The following is a 26,477-nucleotide window of genomic DNA, read 5'->3' as shown; positions in this document are numbered from 1 at the left end:
GGGAGTCTACCAGCCATTCACATAATTTGCATTTCTTACACTTTTTCCACAGCACAATGAAACCCCAAGAGAATCCATCTGGAGAGAGTGAGAGGGGATGGATTCCGGAGCTTTGGGGTGTGGGACTAGCAAGGGACAGGGGCAAGGGTCCAGTTTCAACAAAGGTGACATACGGGGAAGTCAGACGACTGAACTGTAAACTAGATAATGGAAATTACGAACAAAATAATCAGACAGATACGAACAACGAGAGGATAAAGCATGAACTTTAGGTCTAGGGTTCAACGGTGAAAAAAAGCCCATTCCTAGAACAATTCCTCTAGAGACTACTTCAGAAGGTTCTAGCTAGACAGAGAACTGCTCTTTAGGTACCCAATAAGTTAACAATAGGCAATAAATAACTTCCATTATTTCTGAGGCAGTAAAAATTTTGTATAAAAATAGAAATGCTTTTTTTACAAATAAAATTTACAGGCCTGTGGCTTTTTTATTTATGTATTTATGTATTTATTTATTATTATTAAATTTATCTTTCAAGAAACATCAAGTATTTTCACTCATTTTTATTTTATTTTTAAACCCTGTAGCTTTAAGAAACAGATCTCTAAATCTTTTTTACATTAATCCTTTCTAAAAACAAAAATAAAACAATAACAAAATAGACAACCAGTGTAATAATATGACCAATATGACCAGTAAGTGTCATGTTTTTTTGAACCCTAAAGTAAAATCCTACTTCTTAAACCGATGTAGTGGAAAGACGTTTTGTGGTGTGTTAAGTGCTTCTCCTGGCTTCTCCCTCTGCTAGGCCACCACCTCGTTACTCTAAACACCGCCGGGGCCCTCCGGAGGGGCAGGTGGCGCGGACAAAGGGGTGAATTCTCCAGGCAGTGCTCTTGGGGCACCAGTGGTTTCAGAGTTAGAATTGCACATTAGCTTTTGTTTGCCTTTTAAATTCTCAAGATGTCATTTATTTGTGTGTATGTTTTTCTTTAAAAAAGCAAAAACAAGAAAACCAATTTTAAAAAAAGGTAAAAGGAGATTCAAATTGCAAAACAAGGAGAATACAGTGGCACAACTGGAGGAGGATTTACTCAATAGAAATAAGGTAGCCCAAGTTTTATGGTAAACTGGGGGTGAGTGGGGGAAATGGAGGCCTTACTGTAGAAATAACCGTCTCTCTTGGTAAGAATTGGCAATGTGGTCCTCCTCTGCCTTCCCTGTTGAGAACAGGCTGGCTCGTGGGACTTACCCTAAGAAAGCTAAAATAAGAGCTGGGAGCCTCTGGGGTTAGGATCAGTAAGGTTTGCTGTCGTTTTTGGAGCGTTTCAGCTGCACCTTCAAGCGTTTCATGCCGATCTGAAAGCCATTCATAGCTTGGATTGCAGCTTGTGCAGAGACTGGATTGTCATAGCTAACGAAACCTGGAAAATAAACAGAGGAAAAGGAGGGAGAGGGAGTCAGGATGGAAAGGACGTTTCCAGGGATGGCTAGCATAGTGTTACTGCAAATGCTAACAGATGCCAGTCCCACAGTCTGTTTGGTACTACTGAACTTACGGTGTGGCACGAACATTTTAGGGACACGTTTAAGGGACAACATTAGAAATGTCCACTGAGTAAAAGTAGCCAAAAGCTAATTGGACTGGTAATTTGGTATGTGACATAAAACCCCTCCCCAGAAGACTAAAATCTCAAACTCAGTTGTTGGAATGAATTTGTTCTCTTTATTTGAACCTCGGGTAGATAGGTGAGCACTGCTCATATTAGCAGTAGTGTAAGTATTCCAGGGCTCAAAGAGGCCCCAGCAGCTCCCATGTACGACCCAGGTGAGGCTTAAAAGCAGGAGAGTTAAGGAAGGGCTGGTAAGGTACATACTATCAAAGACCTTCACTGTTATTCCAGTCTCTCTCTCTGCCTCTATCTATATATCTACATATATCTATGTATATATCTATATCTATATCTATATCTATCTTTTTTTTATTTTCTGAGATCAGAGATCGAACTCAGGACCGTGTTTGTGAGGCAGGTGCGCTGCCACTGAGCTAAATCCCTGGTCCATATCTGTATATTTTAGAAAGAATCTATACCCATTTGGCTTTATGATGAATTAGTGAATTAACTCACTATTGAATTAGAATAATTTATACTTGATTTTGTAACACTTTGGAGTTATTTCTGTGAAGAATTCAGGGAAATTTTGGGCATTTTTCTTCAGAGTTCTGCTCTAGTAAACTGAACAGAAACAAGACTGCTACCTTGTACCATTCAAAGTCCCCTTCAGAAGTAGAAATATAGTCTAACTAGCTCAGGGCTTACCCATCCGAACAGAATTCCCAGTATTTTTTGCTGCAGCAGCCATTACCACCAAGAAAACAGGAAGGGTATGCTTTTGAAAAAGAACCAATGACGTTCTGCCGAGACTCAAACAGGAGAATAATGATCATATAGTTTGTTCTAACACTGAGGGGTGAGGCCCAGAAAGGGGGTGCAAGCAAAGCTTTAGTTAAAGCTGAGACAAGTGTTAAGCTTGTATAGTCCCTGCTGACTTCTAGTGTCGAAAGGAAGCTGTTACACAGATTTAATTTCAGTTCTGACATCACCTGCTCAGGTTCTATACCATCTCCATTTATCTACTTTTAAACTTTAATGATAAAGAGAAAATCCTTTACAAACTAGAAGAGAAAGAAAAGGACAAAAATATTTTGAGCTGAATTTTCCTCTCAGCTGATAAAAGTGGGCATACAGCGTAAGGCAGAAAAAGTTTTCTCAGGCAGGCTGTCTTGCAAAACTAGTTTACTTTCCTATCAATTCTCATTCCCCTAAAATGGGATCTCAAATCCAGGATTTCTGTTCTGACTGCTTTCCCCGAGGGTCTTCATCCAGAAGGAGCAAGATGACTAAAGAGGGGAAATAGTCAAGAGTGAGATGGGTAACAAAACCCAGGCACAGATGAAAGGAGGGGCTGTCATCTAATGACTAGGACTCCAGCAAAACGTGGCCCTGAGAAAACAGACTGGCTCTGGGAAATCTAGGGTGTTAAGGCTTTTTATAAATTTAAAACCCAGCCCCTAATGCCATCTCAAAGTGTTCTGATTCTCATAGCTATAGTTTGCATTATTATGAACACGTTAGTTAAATAGCTCGTGGACTGATGATGATCTCTTTTCAAGATAATATTTTCTCAAACTCCAAAGCACGGTCCTTTTCCAATCTCCAAATAAGCCTGGCGTATTGTTCATTGGTTTAAAAAAATATAAAAGGCTACCTCGCAGTCTTGGGCAGGAAAGCCTCCCAAAGGTAAGCTCATGCTGACACATACCTTATGGAACGTCATTCCCATGTCACTCCCATGAACTATTACAAAAAGTGCACACAGTCCTCACGGCAGCAGCAGTAGGAAAATGGGTTTGGGCTGACAGCCTTCGCACTACGGTGAAAGTGACGTGAAATGGTTGGCGTTCTAATTCCCCTAACGGCGGCGGAGCCTCAGAGCTCCTGGGTGATGGCATAGAAATTAGACTTTACAATAATGCAGGTTTGGAAGCCACACCATTCTCTTTGGACTTGGGACCCACTGCCAGTGTGCCAACTTGTAAGTTTTAGGTTTCAACTGTTTGAGAACCATCCTACCTTCAATATTTTTTTCTTGCAACACACAGTTCTTTATTTCTCCTGGCTATATCTAGTTTGTGTTATGCTGCTGTTACTGCTTACTGCCAACATGACTGTTAAACTGCAGGACTGATTAAAGCCAGTGCTATAATGAAACTGGTTCAGAACTTACCAAATGAGTAATATGTGCTCTCAACATCATGGCCCCTAAGCTGTTTTGCGGGCCAAAGTGATTGCGGGGGGGGGGGATATGCTGTCCTCCCAGTGTGAAAACATTAGCACATGCTGTGAACTTTCCTTACTCTCTTAGGGAGGGAGGAAAAAACAGTGCCACAGGAGTCTAGAGTTTGAGAGAGCTGCTTGAGAAAGGGTGGTTTGACAACTACACTGGCCAGTGCAGCTGGCTTTGAGCAGCATGGAGAGCCATGGTCCACGGGGTCATTCCTGTGCTCTGTACCATTCTGTACCATTCGTGTGGCTCCTGCCGATACTGTAAGCCCCAATTCTGGACCTTTACTCCCATCAGCATGCTCTGTGTAGTCATGAGACTCATCTCGGAATCGTGATGTGGCCACAGCTGTACTTGTGAATGTATGTGTGTGTCAAGGCACTGAACAGGAAGCCTCCCAGGATAACATGTAGGAGTCCTATTAAACCTGGAGTGGTGAGGAGTTAGTGGTGAAGTGTCTTCAGTATGACATTCGGTATCAACAGAGACTGAGCTAAAGTCTGTTAACTGTATTTCCATCTGATAAAACTTTATGGGTAACTTTACAAGGCTTGAAGAAATGGTTATTGCTCTACAATTTAAAATTATTAGATATATAGTAAAACGCTTTAAGAGTATAGTACAGAATATTACCTAATGTAAGGGAATTTCCCAGATACTTCACTTTTATTTTGATTAAACAGTTTTGCCTATATCTGCTTACTCATATTCAGAAATCAAGAACCCCCCTCCCCAACACACACATAGGAAAGCCCTATCTTGACTCCAAAAAGGTCATTGACATTTTTCCCTCACTTGGGAACCCTACTGGAAGACTCGAACTTGGTTTCTTTTGCATACCAAAGCACTTGCTCAGATTGGTCTGTTTGTCAATGAAGACTTTAGCAGAAATAACATTTCCAAAAGGCATGAACATCTGCAGAATGTCCTGGTCTCCAAACTCCTGTGGAAGGTGGTAAATAAAGAGGTTTGCCCCCTCTGGACCTAGAGAGGAAGAAAAAATCAGTGTAAGGTATCCCTCAAGTCTTAGTTTCCAAGGCCTCTTCTTAGGAATGTTTAACAACATGTAGGCTAAACATTTGGCTTTCTCTTATGAGAGTAAATGGATGAATGTCAAGAGCTGGCATGTCTTTCAGGGAAGCACTCATTTTTCCAATGTTTCTCATTTCCAAAACCATACCGCTATGCACAGCTTCCTTTTCAGAATCTTCTGTGGGTCCTGCGTGCCAGCATTCATTTGATTCACCTCTTTGTGGGGGTGAAGATGGTAGTAGTAGGCAGGAGAGGGGTAGAGCATCTAGGCATTGGGTTTTTCCTGGGTGACCATGTTTTTTTTCGTACATGCAGGCTATCTCTTAGAGGAAAAGAGAATGTTCTATGCTTTCCAAGCAAATTGTGGAAATTTAAAATAATAAACATAGCAGCAATGCTGCTTACATTTCTTAATCATTTACCCAGTTACCCAGCCTGCTATGATTTGCCAACTATCTTAATATAGTATAAAGATCATCTTTATTAGAAATGACTGGCAGTCAGTCAATGTCTGGGAAAGAAAGGTAGTTAGATTCCCATAACTTTGATAAGAATTATACCACAGGGAAATGAATGCAATAGATATGGAGTTTCTCAGACTGAGCTAAGCCAAACTCTTACTCTTTACCCATCCTTTCGCAGCAAATACCAGAAATAGGGACAGAAGAGAGATCTTCTTAGTTACACTGGGTGCAGGGAGTAAGCTGTTGTAAGTTTCTCTCCATTTTATTCTCTGAATGCTCTGCCCTCCTGTAGAACAGCTGTCCAAAAGTTAAAAATAAGGAATCCAAGTTATGTTGAGTGGAGAAGAAAGGTGGGATGTCTCTTGGACATTGTGAAGGAGGAAAGGGAGCTCGCAGAGCTGGTGAAGTGAGTTCTGCAGCTGGTATGTGGATCCGCAACTGGCTTTCACGGGAGAGGAACCAGGGCTGTCTGCCCTGTTGTGAAGCCCCAGTGCACAGGCTACAGTGGTTTCCCTGGAGAGGTGGGAAAGGTGGCTGTGTATGAGTTGAAGAGAAGTAAAACGGGGATAAAAAGATCTGTGTAAAAATAAGTGCACAAACACCTCTGCAAAGAATGTGCAAGTTTCTTTTCTTGCTCCCATAAAATCACAATGCCCCAATGAATGGGACTTTCACAAGGAAGACTTTGATACGTAAGATTGAAGCCAGACATAAACTATTTCTTCCTTCAAGATGTGTCTGCGTGAGTACTTGAACTTTCTGTACTGGTCACAGATTATGTAGATGGACCCCTGTTGCAGTGCAGGGGAGGCAGCCTGCATTTCAAAGGGATATAACTATGGGGTTTACTTAATATGATAGATCAAGAACCCTGGAACTGGGTGTTCTGGGTGTTACTGGGCCATGCCCATTCTTTGCAATATGCACATCTGTCAAATCTAGTACCACCAGATTTGATGTTCCTTCGGAATGAAAGATCCAAATGTACAAATGGGGATTAATGTGGCCTGAGCTGAATTATGAAGTGCATCTTTTCCTGAAGCCTGGGAAAAATAACATTTCATGCCCACGACAGTTTCCTGGGTATGCCTGAATAATCCTGGCCTCGTAGCATTCTATATACATTTTGTATGTTTCTATGCCAGATGGAGACTCTGAAAATCACGGGCAGATAGAAGGAAGGCTTGCACCTTCACTCATTATTTCCCCCCAAAAAATCAACGGCATCTCTGGTTTGCCCCAAGAAACCTGTTTTTTTATCACCAAAAAACTACTTTTAAAAAAAATGTATTGTTTTGGTACCAGGGATTGAACTTTGGATCTTGTGCTTAAGAGGCAGGTGGCAGCACCACTGAGCTAATCTCCAGCCCATTAAGACACTATTTTATCTTTTACATCCCTAGATTTTTTTGGGCAGGGGATACTGGGGATCGAACTCAGGACCATGTACTTGCAAAGCAGGCAGTAGCACAACTGAGTTAAATCCCTGGCCTGAAATCCCTAGATTTTTGGTGTTAAAATGAGGAAAAGATAATTTCATGTGGAAAGCCTCCCTTCTATGCAACTGAAGTGGCCACTACCTTTTCCCCATGATGATGCTGCATGTGAATTGTCCTTTTTCTCTACATCTAGAAGTAATAAAACCCTGTCCACAAATCACCCTTTTGTCTAGTTTCTCCTACTACCTGTCATTTTAACTTGGGAGAGTTACTGGTGTTACACTGCTAGTCCCAGCTAGTTGGGAGTGTCTATCTTTTGTATTTCTCACAGAGTACGTGATGTAGCAGGAACACTGGGAGTGTCTGCAGAAACAAAGCTGTACCAGACCGTCAGTGCCTCTGGCTTCCTATTGGTCCCTGGAAGCCCTAAATTGTGTGTGTGTGTGTGTGTGTGTGTGTGAGAGACTTGCCTCCTCAGAATGAAGGAAGATGGGTAGATATGAGAGAGTAGTCGAGGGTATTTAGGAATGCTGAGAAAGGTGGTGAGTTTGCCTCCATTTCAGTCTGTTGGGTGTCACAACCCCTCAGAAGATTTGGGAAAAAGTTAAAAGCATTTATTTACAAGACAGACCGGCTCATGTTCTTTGTGTTGGGGAGGGAGGAATATACCAGGTATAGGACTAAATACATTAAGATGCCTTTTTAGTTCTCTTGACTACAGGACTAACTAGAATAGGAATGTCAAAATCTATTTGCTAGTAGAATTCACTGTTTTCCCCTCTCCTAGTATAATTTACCTTTTCAATTACATTTTATTTAAACTAACACATTAAAATTGAGCTATGTTAATCAGGAATAGGTGATAGTTATTTTGACCTATTTTACAAATCCCTAAAACTCAAGACAAAGAAACATAAGGCACTAATGAAGCAACTGAAAAAAAAAAAAAGGTTTTAGGGACCTCTTAACGCCCCTGAATTTTGTGTGTTTTCTCAGTGGCACAAGCTATAAATAACTAAGGCCTTGCTAGATGATGGAGAGGTGCCCAGCATTCTCTAAAAGCACATAAGGTCTCTCAGGATAGCACCTCACAGGGTCTCTCCTACCATCTTATTTGTCTCCATGGTAGTCAGACCCCAGGCAAAAGGACTAAACACTGGAGGGGAGGACCTGTGGTGGTGATACGGTAAGGTCCCTTTTCCATATTGTCTGAATGATTGCATGTTGGAAAAACATACAGTAACAGTCACAACTGAGAGTAAAGAGAGAAGTGAAATGATTAAAAAAAACCACGTATCTTATATTCTTAATGATCTCTATGTTGTTTATCAAAGGAAAAAAAAAACCTAAAAAAAAAGTATCTCTTAAGCTGTGTTCTGTTAAAAAATCACACAACTTTTCAAAGTAAAATGATTTTAACAGGGCATCATGCTCTTAGGAATATTTGTCATGTAAAAAGTACAAGGTCCCAATGATGAATGTCACTGTATTGTATATCTAAAATGTACTGAAATATATATACATACATATACACACACACACACACATACATATATATATATGGAGAGAGAGAATAGACAAAAGCAGTTTGGAACTAGGGGGTAAGGGCAAAGGAGAAAGGAAACTAGAAAATCTTCATTAATTTTCTAATTTAGCTTATTTTCCCATGATCGAAACAAGTCAGGAAGAATAGCTTGTTGCTGATTTTATTTTAAGGCAACTTAAGGCCTCAAAAGGGATGGTGACAAACTATATTTAGATTGTCATTAACCATTTTATAATTGGCTTTAATGTATCCTTAGCATCAACTTCCTGAACTTTATTTTGCCTTATTGGCAGAGAAGCAAGGGAATCAATCAGTTACTTGTTTCCCCAGAAGACCCCAATTAAGGACCGAGTTGACCCTGAGGGTGGATTTCGCCATCAGCTCGAGAAGCACTGGCTACTGACTGGCAGGCACACGATCACAGGGAAGTGGACTTGGGGACCCTGGGGGTGCAGGAAGGAGCACGCTTCACTCACAGAAGCCTGCTAAGAGGAGCTTCTGCATTAAGAGAGAAGATGACGTCCGTGCTGACTGAGGGGGGAGACTCCTCACAAATTTCTGATGGCAGCAACTAATAAATGCAAGTAAAAGTACAATGGTTGAGAGCTTCAGCTTAAAAGCTGAAAACTGAAAAGATGAACAGAAGACAAATGACTTAAGCTTGCAATTTTTAAAAACATGAACACTAGAAATAACTGACTTTTCTTATGACGTGAGTTCAATTCAGTGTCTTCTAAATGTGCTTTAAAGACAAATGTGGGTAGGACTGGCCCTGGCGCGCTGTGGCGTGGGGCCCAGGGCAGGCACGTACCTTCCTTTTGGCTGCCTGCAGCGCTCTGCTGTTGCAGCAGGCTCTGGCTGTACAAAGTGGGCAGCGCAGCTGCTGCGTACTGCTGAATTCCTGAGTAGGCCTGGGTGAGGGCGTCCATGGTGCCAGCTGTGCCATTCGTCAAGCCTGTGGCGCCAAGTCCTCCATTCAGAGCCGCCATACCTGAGAGCATTTGAGCAACTTTACAAAAAACCCAACAATAGAGAAGAGAAATAGCACTTATTCATTAGTGCTTTCCAAAGGAAGTTAGAGAATCATTTGACACAAGTACAACAGCTAGTGCATGCAGCTAGCACACCAATTAAACCAACAGAAAATCAGAACGAAACCATGAGGAAATAATCACAACAATGGGAAAAAGACCTAAGCAATGATAACCTTCACTCCTGAGGCCAGTAATCACAATTCACCGAGGCACTACAGTTAGACAGTACATCTTAATTCCATGCAGTGTGCTACTGGCAAGTACCACTGTTATCTTTCTGAAATAAAAGCCTTCTGCTTCTTAGAGTTTAGAAGCATGTAAAAAAAAAAAATTAGTGGCAGAGGATCATGACATCTGTACACTTAAATCCATTTACTGGGCTCTTTGAGGAGCCATGGGATGGCTCAAGGGGTTAAGGAGGCAGAGGATAAAACAAAACTTTTTTTTCCTTCAAGCTGTCTGATGAGCAAGTGGCAGAGCGGACAAGTTCTGTGCTCTGAAAACCAGTGAGTCAGCAGTGACATTAACTGGTTTTCTTAAATGAAACAGAGCTGCTGTCAGGGATGAGGACCTTACGAATAAATGGCCTAGATGATTTAAAAACCAAGGAGTAGGAGTGAATGTTCCATATCTGCAGAGAACTCAGGCTACTTATGCCATGTCGAAGGGTAGAACATGAATGGTGTGGTCTTGGCACACACTTTTGTACATATGTGCACCCACACATGTCTAGTAATCACTGTCTGGGTACCTGGTTTGTGCCAGTGAAAAAGCTTCATGTTATCTTTTCCCAGCCACTGCAGTGACACTGTCTGTGTGTTGGATCCTTGCTATTAATCGATGGGAAATGGATGTTGATGAGTTAGTTGCTTTCTTGATTTTGTCTATGTATCCTGGCTGTTCTATTCTGGTTGCTGATTGTGTCACATTTCCCTGAGAGCTCAGTTAAAACAAGCAGGGTGTCATAGAGTGTTAACTTTTCATGTAAATGCAGGAAATGGAAGAGGTAACCTCACAATTGCCCATGGTTCCTTTTATGACTAAAAAGATTTTCAAAAGTTCTGTTTCTCAGAAAAACTTAAAGCATTCATGAAAATCTTGTTGGGATTAGGGTTATTGATTAGAGGTATTAAAATAGCAAGATGACTGACTGAGGAAAATTGGTAAGAAGTCTAATGAGAATAAGAGAACAGCTAAGATAAGGATGCTTGCAAATTACACAGAGGAATCAAATAGAATCACCTTAACACTCCTATAACTGTTCCTGCTTGCCATCCACAGGAAATAGAGGAGGTAGGGCATGTCCTATTTACTCCATACGTGCTTCTCTTATTTTGCCAACTTCATCTCTTAGATCAAAAGGACAACATGCAAGATATAAATTAGACCATAGCTTAATGGTAGAAGGCTCTCACAGTGCCTCAGGTGTGGAATTCCTGCTGTGGGGCCTGAGGAGACAGAGCTGGGCTGTGGGGGTTGGTGCAGAAGACACCATCCTCAGAGAGGGCTGCACAGCTTGGTGAGGCAGGTGTGAAGGGCCTGAGAACGGCGTAACAGCCCTCCGAGAAAGGAAGTGGTTTCAAGCAGATCCTGCAAGCCTGAGTAAGACAAGAGGTCCTCCTGCATCTGCTTGCACTTCTTAGCATGAGTCTATTCTTTTTTTTTTTTTTAATGGTCATGCAAATAATCGCTGTTAAAGAGCTTAGAAATAGTTTGTCCTGCTAATTAATATGAGTGATTGCTCAGACACCAACTAATCACATTTACCTCACTGTCTCTCTTCTTTGCTCCCATTCCTGTTGTTATGGTTACTAAAAGGCTGGGGAGTCATTACTCTTTTCCTTCTTTGGTCCCATTTCATCCTTACTTCCCAAAATTTGTGCTATGCAAACACTATTACCCATGTTTCTTTTTTTGAGAGAGGTGAGAGGAAGGTATAAAGTGACACAGCAAGGAAGGAGGCACTCCTGAGTTCTATTGTTTCTACTTTTCTCAGTCTGTGAACAGGTGCTGGAGATAGAGACCAAGTCTTGTGCTCAAACCCTCTGGAAACTCAGATTCCTGTGCAGGAAGCATTTTTAACAGGACAGTGAGCAATGCTCTGCCACTCTACTCATGCTCTGGGTGTGTGGTTCTCTTCAGTGTATGTGGCAGCCCAGGGAGCTCTGGATAGCACAGCTGCCTGACAGTAGTACAGTCTGAAGGCCTTGGCTGCACTATGATGAATGTGGAGCTCTGAATCCCCCGCCATTGCACGGAATGGACAAGACTGCCGCATCTCTACATCTTGTCAGGTAAGGGTCTTAGGGTTTTCAGGCTTTGCAATTTAGCCACACAGAAGTTCCTTCCTGTGGTCTGTACTCTCAGGCCCTCATCTTCTCCAGGAGGCCTCTCTGTAGTGGTCACTGGTACCCCACCTTCCTTCTGTCTGGTGTTTTCTGTTATCCAGGTCAGGTGGATTATCTTTTAAAGTCATTCTCGTTTTGCCAACTTTTTTCTTCTCAAAACACAGAAACAGAATGAAATTTCATGCTCCTGAATACTCTGTCTGAAGGGTGTTTCAGGACTAACCAGGACTCTTGTGAGGGTTGTAGTTCTAGCCTTGTGCTCCATCATTCCTGCCTCTAGGTCCCAGTGGTGGGTGGTGTTTTCACACCACACCTCAGGGAAAATCTGCTTTCTGCAGGCTTGTTTGCTTCTGCTGGTGCTGTATGCTTGGCCTATCTGCCCGGGGAAGGGAGGAAAGTAGCAGAGGAGGCATCCAGTGGATGGGAAGTGAATGCCAAAAGGGGACTAGTCAGGGACGTATAAACAAGAAAGGGAGAGCTTGGCATCTCCAGCCTAGAGCTTGCCTTCTCTATGGTATAGGATCATTAGGATAAAAATAAAGGCAGAAATTCTAACAAAGGCAAGTGCATTGAGAATGCTAAAACTGAAAATTTACCCTGGAAAATTGGGGTGACGGTTGTTTGCAAAACCAAGGGCAGAAAGGGTAGTGAATACATGGCAGAATTTGAGGAGACATCCAAGGAACACTTGAACGTTTGACAGTAATTCCTGTGAATTACCTGATATCACTCTATATTAAATAATCATTATATCAAAGATAATACCTGGTACTTTATTTCTAAAAGCTCTGGAAAATAGAAGCAGGGGTAAGTTGAGTTGAATAAAATGCTTTACTTAAAAGAACAGAGCTTTTCTTTGAAAAGGCCAAATGGAGGACCATGACTGTTTCTGCCTACTTAATCTAGACTCATGCAAGCTATTCTGATGAAGGCAGGAATAATATGATAGGTGTGATAAACTTTTGCAAAGGAGGTCTCTGTAATGGTCCGTCAGAGCAGTTGGTAAGTAGCCTATGTGCTTTTACTCCTAATTATTCTCTGAAGGCCCTCAAATGATAGAGAGCAAAAAGCTGTGAGCTGAGTAAATCTGTTAAAAGGACATACATACCCATAAGTATAAGTATGAATATTTTTAGAGGCCACCATGGAGTTGGTACTGAAAAGTAGTATCAGAGGTAGAGGAGTACCATACGCAGACTACTGATTTGTAAGCCATTCTGCTACATTTTATACCAAATAAGAAAAGTGAGGAATGTAAGTATGTCTCACAGATATGTAACTTGTTTGCTGGGATAAGTTTTGCTTTGTATGTATGAGGTATGTCATTCTAAGCTACACGCTATTACATGAAAACCTAAGTATAAAATGTCTGGGGCCAGGGTAGAGAAATAAAAAAATATGAATACAATCAGTGACACTTTCACATATGCCTGTGTTTAGGTCACAAAGGTGTGTGGCACTATGTGCATTGGTGTATGTATCTTAACGCCATACATGTTAGTAAACTCCAAGAGTTCAGGTTAGAACAGTAATTCAATTGAAATGCAGATTAAGAGGGACAAAGTACCATACTATACCCAAAGCATCATCTTTTACCTTACATAAAATAATCTTATAAACATTCCTCACCAGGCATTTCGGGCTAGTTATGTTCAAGTACTCATAATTCTAAGTGCTATATGGTAAGCTATTTGGAAGAGCTATGCAGTTTATACAAGGAATGATAAGGGTGCTACTTGATTTACATGTAAGCATACCAAGTTAGGTACAAACTTCTGGGCAGACATAACTGAACAAAGATTTTTCTTCATCTTAGTTCAGATAATAATATATAAAATGTATCCAGGGAACCCTCAAACAATCCAGAGGTGAAAGCCCTGAATTACCCATGTTCCTTCTGATCTTACTAGTTCTTGCTTTTTTAGAGAGCTTTCTTTCTTTCTTTTTTTTTTAAAGCATCTTCACTCAGTAATGTATTAGGGAAGAAAAAGAATATAAACATCATTTTAACTTATCTACAAACCAGAATCTTTCAGAAGAAATGGGGTCCTCTAGAAAGGGAATAAGGTCAAATCTAGGCTAAGGCAAGTCATCTGCCTACTTTCTTTTTTGTTTCTTTGTCCATGGAAAGAGTTGGTTTCCATTAGGGGAAAAAAAAAAAACCTAAAATGAAATTTTACAGTCCTTGTGGTATCAAGTAATGGCTCATGGGACAGAAAAGAGCAAAGATATGGAAGCTATGGTCAACTATTTTAGAATGTGTCTTTGTCCACGTAGCCATTTTTATTAACTTCTCTGAGAGCTATCCGGGAGAACAGGTAGCATTATCAGTTCTGCTGAGGAATGACTTGAAAGCGAACACTCTGTTCCAAAAAGAGGATACTCTAATCTAGAATGTTTCCTCTTGATATTTAATTTGAGACAAGTAGCAAATATTAACTCCAAGTCAATTTTGAGATTGTAACAGAGCTCAGTAGTAGTAACGCTTATCAAATGAGAAGCAATGTTATTTCCATTTGTGTATAATTTTTGATTTAATTAAACATTTTCCTGGTTCATACTGACTGGTAGGCGTTATCTGGAACCAGAAACATTCTTTCTCAGTTTCCTGTAAACTATACATTCTTCAGCGAACCCAATGGCAAAGAATTAAAAGAAGCAAAGCAATTTAAACCTGTTGTCCTTGCCAGAGCAAATGTGGTATAACATAACACCCCACACAAGAACTAGTTCTGCTTTCTCTGCCATTCCACAAAGTCCCTCTGTGGTCTTCATGATTACGATGGTAAAAGCCCAGAAACATACAACAGAGTAGGGTGGGGAGGAGCAGGACGCAGACAAGAGGACGTACAGACAGCAGTCATGAGCACGTGCTGAGGAGGACAACCATCCCCACTGGCCTGTTACTCTGCAGACCAAGGACAGGCAGGCGATCAAATCAAAGTCCTTGTTTGAGGGGAACTAGGTCCTGGGGCAAGAGAAGCAGCATGAGGGGATGTGGATGAACACATACGTCCTCAGCCTGGGTGAAGGATATGTGGGCTGGCACTTCTGCAGGACAAGGTCAGAAAGAGGAGCAATACCAGGAGCAGGAGTCAAGGCAATGAGGCTCCTATTTGTCTGCTGGAAAACGTAAAAGCTGGAGGCAGTTTTAATTGGAATAAAACATTCATCTTTCACATGGTTACCACCCATCATATACTATATGCTACTGAAGAGCCATCATTTTTATTTTTCCTATGATCAGATAAAACAGTCTGAGTTTTTTTCCTCAGAGCAATCGAATTCTGAAAATTTCCTACTTCTAAACATGATTTATCTTCTTATCAGGATTATACAAGTTAATCTATATTTGAATGAGTCTTAGGATTTTTTTTAACCAAAAATATTGCATGATATTCTTTCTGAACTATTAAAGTATAAATTTGTTTTTGGCTTTAAAAAAAGTTTACTTATTGAGTCATGGCTTAAAGTAGGTCAAATAGTGAGGATGCCTTTATTACAAATTAAAACAGGCAGTTGTGAGGTGAGTTGGGCTGTATGGCATGTAACTGGGGCCCAAATCTCAGATTGCTGGTTATCCTAGTTCTCCTGGGATTGTCTTTTCCAGGGCAACCAGGGGGACTGACTGGAAGTGCAGGCAAACCAGGTGTCCTCTCCATGTGCTGAGGACAGTTTCCCCAACCCCAGGTCCTACATTAAGTACAGGCCTAAAATATAACTTCTTCTTGGGACAGGGTACTATTCCTCAGGTAAATTTAGTGACAGGAACAAGTACAGGTTAGCTGTACTAGAGTTCTTTGGTGAGCCCATGGGTTTAAGAACACAGGTAATATGGTAAGCAGTTTGCCTCAGAACCCATTTCTCTGTACCAGTAAAATGCTGCCCCTGCACACAGTCACTGTTAATAAAGGTTCTTCAAGCAGCACCTCCTCTCCACCTCATTTCCTTTCTTCCCAGGCCTCCTTTCTCCCTCTATAAAGTTGTCAAGAATCTTTGCGTTTTAAAACTGGAAGGTACCTTTAAGATCGTCTGATCCAGAGCTTTGTTTTCCAATGGAGAATCAGAAACCCAGAGAGGGAGCAGTGACCCACCTGAGCTCTTACAGTTACTGGGAGCGTGCTCCTGACTTTACTCCATTAGGTTTTCTATTATAACACACTTCCTTGCAGCAGGGAAGAAGAAAACTAAAACCAAACCAAATTCCTTGAAGCCTTAAAATATCTGTCAACCACAGCAAACCACGGATGACTATTTTAATACATATTGAAAAGAAATGGGGTGGTGGTGGTGGTAAGTAGTTGAACGTTTTTTGAGACAAAATGAATGTGGATAGCATTTCCTTATTACAGCATGTGCTCCTCCATCCCAAGTTTTAGTTCTCCCCATTCCATGTCCTTTTTAGGTCATTTCTGGCTGACCATTTTCTGTGGAGAATTTGGGGGAAGGCTGTCCACCAGAGCAGTAAATACTCACTGTTTATGGTACCTGCTAGTGCATTAATATTATTCAGTCCAACAGTGGCTCCAGCCAACCCTTGCAGAGTCCCAAGAGAGGTCAAGGAATTCATGGCTGCACCAGCAGTGGAGTTGGGGGTTGAAGCAGCCACTGAAAAGAAAAAGGGAGAGAGAAAGCACAAGAATAAGTGAAAGCCCACCGGGCTGGAAAGTAAGCGTTGTCATCCCAGCAGACGAACTGAGAAATCATTTAGTCACTGGAGGCCCACATCACTCCTTTGTGTCTGCGTGGAAGTACACACGGGATCGTACTTACCGGTGACCGTTCTGACAATTACATTAAAGCGATCATCACAGTGGCCTGGGATTCAGACCCCAGCACTGCAGGCGCATGCACACACACGTGCACTCCATTACAGGGATTTCTCCAGTAGTAAATCTGTTCGCTGCCGGTCAGTGGGGGCACTTTTGGAAATGGGAGGCCTGTCACATTGCATGATTCTCCATTATTAGCCCCATGGGAGGAGAATCTGTCCTCTTGGATACCATGTCATCTAGGATGGAAAGTTACTTCAACTACGAGGGGTAGGCGTAGTGGATTAAAATGGCAATTTCTTGGCTTCCTTATTGTTTCTGCTTCAGATAGCACGGCATTTCTCGGTTTTTGGAAAAAAAGTCATGCAACTTCCTGAATTTGACAGAAAACTTTAGTTACCCAAGTGGCATTATTAAGAGTGGTATGAAACAAAATAATTGTGATACAAATCCTCTCCTCCTCCTGTTCCTCTTTTAAAAATAACAGTTTTCATGGCATATAATTCACATGGCCTAAAATTTATGAGGGTAAACCCACAATTCAGTGGGGTTTCAGTGTATTCAGAGCTGTCCAAGCTTGCCTGATTTCAGATCGCCTTTATTACCCTCGAAGAAATGCACAGCCATTAGCACTTACTCTCTTGCTCCATCCCTTTCAACATCGGCCAATCTACTTTGTGCCTATGGGTTTGCCTAAATGAGACATGTTACACTTCATGCAAACGTTCTGAAGGCTAATCCATGTTATGGCATGTGCCAGTAGTTCATTCCTTTTTGCTGCTGAGTAATATTATATAGATGGATAGATGGCATTACGGTTTCTTTATCCTTCCATTCCACTTTTTTTTTTGGCACTGGGGACCAAACTCGGGCCCCTGTGCTTGTGAGGTAGGCGGCGAAACACTGAGCCAAATCCCCAGCCCCTTCCATTCCACTAATGATGCTATGAACAACTGTGTACAACATAGATATACATTTTAATTCTTTTGTTTTTTTGAGACAGGGTCTTGCTTTGTAGTATAGGTTGGCCTTGACCTCAGTTATATAGCTGTGGCTGGCCTCAAACTTGTGGCGATCCTCCTGCTTCAGCCTCCCAAGGGCTGGGATTACAGGTGTGACCCACCACACCTAGCTTACATTTTAGTTCTCTTTAGTTCCTAGGAATTGGATTTCTGGATCATGTCATAAATCTGTTTTTAACATGTTGAGGAACTGCCTAATGTTTTCCAAAGTGGTTTCCAAAGTGATTCTTTTGTATATGTGGTTGCTTCTTTAAATAATATTTCAAGTATCTTCATTCATACGGCTCTATAATCTGATCTTTTTATCACACAGAATTTCATTTTGTTATGGTGATGAAGATAAATGCTAAACTTGATTCTGACCACTGTTGAAAGAAGCACTTAGTCCATGTCTGGCTGTAAAATCCAGAGCATTTCCTTTCCATCAGGACAGCCAGGAACTCTTGTCTTCAGAGACCACACAGCACTGTGCCTTGTGTATAGTTCCTTTTGGTTTATGCCAAGCTAAATTCCTAAAAAATTAATCTTGTCAAATTTCTGTTCATGTATGGCACTGGCTTCTGACACCTTTTCAACTGTCTTTGAAAAAGAACTTAAATGCCAATCATATGTAATGTTCATTTTTCTAGTCCTTTTGTATCAAGAAACTTTTCTAACATGCACAAAGCAGAGGCAATAACAAAACAAAAATCCTATAAAAGCACATCCAGATTCTGGAGTGTTTAAGAGCCAGCCTGTCCCCTCTTTGGATGTTAAGGTACAGACCTTACATTTCACGTCCCTTCCCATACTTCCATATGCGGTTCTAAAAATTAAGGAATTTGATTTTAAAACCCCAAAACTATTGTGCATAACAAAGTGAACATGAATTACAGTACTTGGTTTTACAGTCGAGTGAGAACTTGGTGAGCTGGAAGACAAATGCATAACTGAGAGACAGAAAATAGGACAGGTTAAGTTACATGGAACAGATCTAACATGGGTTTACTTGAAGTTCTTGAGGGGCAAAAAGAGAATGGAGATAAGGTAATAGGAGAAAAGTTAATGACCAAGAACTTTTTGAGAACTGATAAAAGACAAAAATCCACATACTCAAGTATCTCAATGAATTTCAAGCAGGAAAACTAAAAACAAATCTCTAATTTTTATCTACCATAATAAAACACATAGAACACTAAAAACAAGGAAAAGTTCTTTAAAAAAGCCAGACAGGGGAAAAAAAATCCCCAAAGGAACACAGTTTTCTTAATATCTGACTACTCAATGGTAATAACGGAAGCCAGAAGGCAGTAAAATGTGCCAATAAATAAATATCAATGTAATATCCAACAAAAATTTATTTCATGAACTATTTTGTTCAAATTCTTCAACTATATCTAATATGCTTTTAAACATATATCCAGTGAATTTTATAATTATTATTTTCATATCTAAAAGTTTATTTTGTCAAAATGCCTGGATATTTTTAATAATCAGTTGCTATTTTTTTCAAATCCTTTAAAATTTCTGTAAAGATTTTAAATGTATTTCCTTTCCTTTGTGTGCTGAGAATCTCAGTATGTGAGGTCTTAGTAGACCTAAATATGGTGGCTATGTCTCTGTGGCTTCTTACTCTTGGTCCTTAATTTACTTGTGTTTTTTTAAAAAAATTGTGAGTTTACCTATCTTGGAACATTATTTCTGAAAAGTCTGAGTCCTGGATTCAAAATAGGTCCTTTCAGAGACAGCTTTAAATGGCTTGAGGATTTCCGATCTTTCTGATAACATAAGGTTTAGCTGCAAGCTTATGTTAGACCTGGTTTATTATCATCAATTCTCAGAGGAAAAATTCTCTTCTCTGTATTCAGCACTAAATTTGGAGATAGGCACTTTTCTTTACAGTTTCTGAAGGGAAATTTTTCTTATGCTAACAGTTCAGACTTTCGGAGTATCAAACTTCTGTGGGGATGGTCGTCTTTTACTGTAGAGTCCTCAGGTGGGCTCTGGGCTTCCTTGTATTCCTTAATCCCAAGAAGCTTTGAGAAGTGATGCCCAAGTTCATCTGACTCGCCATTCCATTTTTTTTTGGTACCAGGGATTGAACTCTGGACCTTGCACTTGTGAGGCAGGCGGCAGGACCACTGAGCTAAATCTCTGGCCCTTCATTTGATTCACCAAATGTCCTTAAGGTGAAAGCCACCTTCAGTGTGATTACTTCTCTGGGCACTGCCATATATTTAATCATTAATTTCTGAGAATTCTTCTAATCCACTAGTTATTGATGGAATTTAAATATGTAAACAATTTACTAGACAGTTTCTTAAATGAGGGTGGGTCTTAGTTCACCTAAACTTAGAGACAGAAGTTCACTCTCTGCCCATATCTGGTATATTTTCCTTTAGAATATTTCTGATCCTTATATGTAAAAGTCCTTACCAAACTGCTATGCCAATGAGTAAGGGGGTAAAAAAGTACCTCTAATACCTATTTTGATTCCAAACCAGCCCTAAAAACCTGAATTTTTTTCTAACAATTATAGGTGGTACCAGGGAAGCACTTCTAGTACAGCAGTATAAAAGTATCCATGAACCCTCTTACCGGTGAAATAACTATAACTGGGGAAGGAAAACTATAAAATTCAGAGGTTTAAGCCTCTGAAGATTGTCCAAGTACATGTGCAAATGAAGAAAAATTTTTCTTAGGAAAACTTGCCAACTCTTGGTAAGAGCAGAGACAATCTGCGACATCTGAACCACAACCATAACTGGCTTCTTTCCCCATACCTCCACTCCCCTAAACTTCTGTTGTTCAGTGTGATAGAAGCTGTACTCTAGATGAGTAGGGTCAAGAAGATGGGGTTCCTTTTCCCCTACAACCCCAAATCCAGGGCTGTGGTCTCCCAGGGAAGAGCAGACTTCCAACATTTCTACCCCCCTCCCCATTCTATGTTGTAAAAGCTCTACTTCCAGATAAAGAGTATGGTGGCCTGTGTGTGTGTGTGTGTGTGTGTGTGTGTGTGTGTGTGTGAGTGTGTGTGGAGCACTGGCCCCTTTCTCTCTCACCTGTCTCACTTATTGGCTGGGGGTTCTCTGTGGAGAAAGGCAAGCCAAGAAGGCCAAGTGTTACCCTGTGCAACCCTCTTGTGGACCAGTGTTGTTATTCAAAGAAAAGCAGGCTGCTGTCCCTGCAACAGTTCCGGAGCACTGACAAGAGGTCCTGCTCTAGGTGAGATAGGCTGTGGGAATGCAAAGCTCCATAGCTCTTCCACGAGGAATGCATTTATTTGGAACAGAGAGTGGGTCAGTACAAGCCTAAGAGAACAATAAACATTTTGGTGGGGAGCAATTGGGATCAGGCCAATAGTCCATGATGGCATAATAAAGCAGCTGAAATTTTAACAGAGTTTACTGGGGTTGGGGCAACCTCAGACTAGCTCAAGGTTTACTCGAACAAAAGGGCCTGACTTAAATCAGGTCAAACCACAGGGCAGTGTATATCATAGGGTCGAAAGCAACAGAGCAAACAACTAGAAATTAGGGAGACTGCAAGCTGTGTGTGATGATAGCAGAGACAAGTCAGCCACAAACAAATAATCAAACAGCCAAAAAGGCAAGAAGAGTCATTTGGAAGAATGACACCATTGATAAATGAAAAGTGTCACTAATAGCCCAAGGACAGTCCTTCTGAGGAATAACAGATGCACACTGGAGGAATAAACCTTACAGAACCAGTCTTGCTAAATTGCTAACCAAATAAGGAAGCAATTTGTGGAAAGGGGGACATGGAGGGGATGAGGAAGATAAATATCCAGAATTGCTGTGCTATATTGTCTCAAATGTCTAGTTAACAAAACGGTATAATAAACACAAAACTGATCCATACGTAGGAAAAGAGTAGACAACAGAAAGTGTCTTTGAGAGGGCCCAGATATCAGACTTGGCAGATAAAAACATCAAAGCAGCTGTTTTACATACATTCAGAAAACTAAAGGAAGGAATAAAGGCATGATGACAATATTCTGTCATCAAAGAATATCAAAAGCAAAACAAATAATAGAGTTGAAAACTAAAGAACTGAAATGAAAAAAAAATTATTTTAGGGCTCCACAGCAATTTTGAACAGGCAGAATGAGTGAATTTAAAGAAATACTGCTAAATATTATACATTCTGAAGAACAGAGAAAAACACCATCAGAATATGGCACACCACTAAGCACAATAACATACATGTAGTAAGACTAGAAAATATTCAGAGATGATGACTACTTATTTCCCCAATTTGATGAGAAACATTAACAAAGTTGAGAAAATCAACAAACTCCAAATAAAATAAACACAGACATCTATAGCCAGACATATAACAATAAAAGTATAATTGGATTTTTCCTCTTAACTAATTAAAAATCTCTTGACCAGAGGATTTAGCTCAGTGGTATCGCTGTCTACCTTGCAAATGCAAGGACCTGAGTTCAATCCCTGGTTAAAAAAAAAAAAAAAAAGAATTGACCAAAACAATGTAAATAATTGTGGGATATGTAACACATTGAAATATATTTGGCAATAAAAGCACAAAGGAGGTAGATGAGGGCAAAATTATACTGGAGTAGGGATATCATACAAGATGGTAACTCAAACCAGCTAATTAGAAGGTTACAAATGGAATCTATAATCATAAATATGCACTTGTTTATTTCAGTTTTTTAAAGAAAAGATTATGTAAAGTATTAGTGATAATTGTTGGATTTTTAACATACACAGACATACTGTTTATGTAAGTACAGTAATACCTTGGTTCATGAATGCTTCTGTTCACAATCAATTTGGTTCTCAAAAGCATTCAACAAAATTTTGTTTCTATTCACAAACTCCACATCGGGTGACAAATACAACTGTGGCTATCTTCCTCAAAAAAATTATAAAGCAAATTATGTTCATGAACCAGTATACCACTGTGGTAGCAAAAAAAGGTAGGAAGTGAAAGAATTATATAGGAGGAACATTTGTATATCTTACTGAAATTGAGAATGTAAAACTGAAGTACAGTCTGAGATGATCAAGATTATAACTCCGAGAATAAGGACATACATTTTAAAAACACTGAAAAAAATAATTGAAGAAATTTATTATGCTAGAAAATACTCACTTAAATACTAGTGGAACAAATAGAAAACAACATATTACAGTGATACATGTATATCCATGTTTATAGCAGCACAATTCATAATAGCTAAATCTTGCAAATGGACTATATATCCATCAATAGAGGAATGGGTGAAGAAAATGTATTCATACACAATGGAGCACTGCTCTGCTAGAATGAAAGATGAACCTGAGTCATTTGTAGGAAAATGGATGCACCTTGAGACCATAATGATAATGAAATAAATCAGACATATAAGCTTAAATATCACATAACTTCTCTTCTATGAGAATCCCAAGGTATAAATAATTTTTTAAAAAGATAGACAATAGGAAGTAGGGAGACAGACCTTAAATAGAAAGAGGATTAAAAAATAGAATGTTATGTACATGTACCAATTCCCCACAAGGAATGCAGACATTATGTACTACAAATGTACTAATGAAAAGCTAAGTTAAAAACACGATCGGTCCTATTCCCCATCTCTGCATTACCTCATTCTACCGCGGAGACCGTAATGGCCTTTACTCCCTTGCGCTCTTAACTTGGGAAGGAACCCTGCTTCTCATCTATAGTGAGTAGGGGAAGCGCCGTAGAGATTGGTTGCCATGGGTGCTGTGAGAAGGGGCCCCAGGTTGGCCCCACAGCTATTGAAAAATGAGGGTATAACTCTCAACACCACACAAAACTATGATTTCACCACCTCCCTTCAGTGGGTACTGAAAACTGGAGGTAATATTGTAGATTTAGGTGCTGCGTACTAGAACTGTTCTCCCCAGCTTCGTTTTCATTGTTTTAAAATTCATGTTTAAATAAAAAAGAACAGGATCTAATTCACAGTGTCCTTGTGGGGACAAAGTAAGGTAGTCTATGTAATGAATGTGGCACAGTATCTGGCACTGTTTGGAGATTTTTAAATCTTCAGTTATTGGATGGAGGTTGAACTGAGACAAGACTGCATATTTCATATACCACAAAAAGAAGCTTTTTTCTACTTTTTGCCCTAACTAGATTCAGTTACTAGTAACTCAGTGGCTGTTGGTCTTATTTCTGCAGGACGGCCCTCTTCCACCTCACAGGAAATCACACAAAGGATCCCATGGCCAGGCTATAAGCACTCCTTCTGCAGCGTCCGGACTAGGAGCTGCTGGTCCCCAGGTGCTGTCTGTTTGCAGTCTTATCCGGAGGGATGAAAAGCAACAGGGAGGACAGTTGTCAGCGGCCAATTCCAGCCAGAGCTTCTCTCGGTGCCCACAGGGACAGGGAGGTGAAGTTGAACGACACCAGGGCTGGCAGGGCTCATGGCTCATGGGTGCGCTCTCAGGTCCTCCAGGTCTCGAGGCAGGTCTGAAGGCCAGTGCGTGAAAACGCTCCTCCACCTGCACTTGTCCTGACATTTCACAGCCCGAAGGGTGAGCCCAAGAGAGAACTCCTGAGAGATACAAATGTGTCACACAGGCATGGAGGAAGCCTCGGTGTAGGGGTTATGGCGGAGATGGAGGAAACTGGAGACAGTGTGCCCATTTTGATTATAAAGAAATAATAAATTATGTCTTGGGCTTCTATTTAAAAATCCAGGGATACTGGACATAGTAAGTGGTTTGATCATAGTTTCTCACTCTTTATTCTGCTGTTCTTGGTCAGTCCCAGTAGAAAGACGGAGAGAGGGTGAAGAATAGGACAGGGAGGAGCCAAGCATGAGACCAAGAAGAATTAACTGGGTGAAGCCTTACAGTAAGAAGACTCCATGTGCTCTGTGTCATTGGACGACAGTTTGAAAATTTGCCCAGTGTCTCAGTCACATATCCAGCTGCTTTTAAGAACCTCTTCAATTTTAATAAGTAATCTGTTTAAATCAAAGGAACAACTCAAATTTGTCACACATCCAATCTCAAATCTTTAAAAACTAAGTGTTCAACAGATGTACAATAGAGAGAGAGCTTCGATGTGATAGAAATTGAATGTCACACACATATTTTGCGCATATTTTTCTATTTCAGAGTAGGCAGACTGGCAAGAGGCTGTTTTGGGTAACTGTATTCTGCCCACCTAAAAATCCCATGCCGTCTTCACTGGGAACTGCATCCTTTACTTTCTCTCTGGAACAATTCACAAAATGCCACAGGAGTATTCTAGGAGAAGGGTGGTACATGAGTGTTAGGCCATAACCACCCAGAAGGACGTGAGAATCAAACAAGATGGCCCTGAAATATAGCAGCTAATGGAAAACATATGCTGAGTCTATAACTGGAGAGAATCTGGCCATTTTGTCTTCCAAGGGAAAAGTTAATTTTTTCTCCTTCATTTAGCAATATTTAAAGATTTAGCACCTCCTCCTCTCTAGAGGTAACTACATGGATAAGAAATTCTGCAGCTTTTATTGTTATTTTGGCCATCAGAATAGCTGTCTCTGTGTATAGTTTTGAGAGCATCCAGAAGAAGGTGACCAGACATGACAGTTGAGATGAGTGAGAGAAAGCGGTAATAAAAAGCTCAGTTTAGCTTGGTAAGGTGGCATATCCTTGTGATCCCAGCTACTTAGGAGGCTGAGGCAGGAGGACTACAAATTTAAGGCCAGCCTGGGCAATGCAGTAAAATCCTGTCTCAAAATATAAAAAAAAGCTAAGGATATAGCTCAGCATTTCCTAGTTTAATCCCCAGCATTACCACCACCACAAGAAAAAAAAAAAAAGTAAGATTTAGCCCAGGAAAAAGACGACCAAAGGAGAGCCAGTCTCTTAAGTTCGGACATCAAAATATTCTTTGTAGCTCAACAGACTAAAATTAGGATCAGTGCTTGGAAGTTACAAAGAGGCAGATTCAGGTCAATATAAAGGAAATCTGTCTGAGGCTGAAAGTTTTCTAAAGTGAGCAGAGCTCCCTCAGAGGCATGACTTTCCTGTTTGAGAAAGGATAAAAGAAGAGGCCCCAGAGAGCATATGTCATGGTGTTTCTGAGACACCAGGAGTAGGTTTGGTGGTGCCAGAGGTCCCAGCAAAAGTGCACACGGTTGTGACTAGTGTCAAACATGTTGGTCACATCTCCAGAATGAGGCCTACAGGAGGCAGAACTTTGGGGAAAGTTCCAGTTTTCACTGGCCACAGCATAACTTTAGTATGAAAACCCTAGCTCAATGTAAGAACTAAGAAACAAAGAAATCTATGTAAATATAAGCCCCGTCAAGCTTAACATACAAATAGCTCCTACCTTCTCGTGTCCCAGGGACACTCACACTCATACAGCAGGTGCCACTCTGAGCACACCCCACTCAAATCCTAAATGACCATGAGGGAAAAGGCCAGACTCCCTCTAACTCCTGCCCTAGGACTGCCGAGGTGTTCTGCTGACCATTATGTTAGAATCACTCTGTCTGCTGGGGACAGGTACCATGCTGCTCTCTGGGGGCACTGGAACAGTTTATATACATAATAAAGAAAGGACATTTTTTAGTTACAGTTTAGGACCTCCAGCATCAGAGTCAGACTTACCCAGACCCAAAGAACTAGAATCTGGTTGTAGGGCTCAGGAATTGACTTTTACAGCCTTGTTAGTGCTTCCTTTGCACACGAATGTTCGAGAGCCATGGCCCCAGAAATGTCTGATGTGGTTCTATCAGTTTCTTCGGATTATGTGTGAAAATTAGTTTGGGGTGTGAGAAGGTGGAAAACTAGAGTCAAAGTTTGGTTTATGACGGGAAAGGGAGAAGAGTTACCAGGAGGAAGGAACCCAAGAGGAAAACATGAGTTAAGGATAATATCTTACAGTTCGGTCATAAATCTTTTAAAAATCCCACCAGAAGATAAACTTATGGAGGATCAAGAATTCTGCCTGCTTCATTTCCTAGAGCCTGCAAGTG

The 26,477-nt window shown here is 40.7% G+C and overlaps 1 protein-coding gene and 1 long non-coding RNA gene across 8 annotated transcripts in view; one reads left to right on the top strand and one right to left on the bottom strand.

Moving 5' to 3' along the window:
- Positions 1-24,830, top strand: part of LOC104860250 — a 41,514-nt gene extending 16,684 nt beyond the window's left edge. The window contains exon 3 of the long non-coding RNA XR_779635.1: positions 23,678-24,830. This is a non-coding gene — a long non-coding RNA (uncharacterized LOC104860250). The remainder of the gene's footprint in view (positions 1-23,677) is intronic.
- Celf2 (CUGBP Elav-like family member 2) overlaps positions 1-26,477 on the bottom strand; it is a 511,103-nt gene that overhangs the window by 1,719 nt on the left and 482,907 nt on the right. For 4 of the 7 annotated variants that reach the window (XM_033761818.1, XM_033761820.1, XM_033761821.1 and 1 more), the window contains 4 exons: positions 16,186-16,317; positions 9,139-9,336; positions 4,687-4,830; positions 1,253-1,424 (listed from right to left, as the gene is read on the bottom strand). In XM_033761818.1, the coding sequence (XP_033617709.1) occupies positions 1,297-1,424; positions 4,687-4,830; positions 9,139-9,336; positions 16,186-16,317 (602 nt within the window). In that variant the 3' untranslated portion in view covers positions 1,253-1,296. Of the gene's footprint in view, positions 1-1,252; positions 1,425-4,686; positions 4,831-9,138; positions 9,337-16,185; positions 16,318-26,477 lie in introns of those variants that run through there. The other 3 variants (XM_010621371.2, XM_033761819.1, XM_010621373.2) reach the window with 3 other exon arrangements.

This window comes from Fukomys damarensis, unplaced genomic scaffold, assembly GCF_012274545.1.
Source record: "Fukomys damarensis isolate Sample0158 unplaced genomic scaffold, DMR_v1.0_HiC HiC_scaffold_10, whole genome shotgun sequence".
Taxonomy (NCBI): domain Eukaryota; kingdom Metazoa; phylum Chordata; class Mammalia; order Rodentia; family Bathyergidae; genus Fukomys; species Fukomys damarensis.
This window is presented reverse-complemented; position numbering and strand designations above follow the sequence as displayed.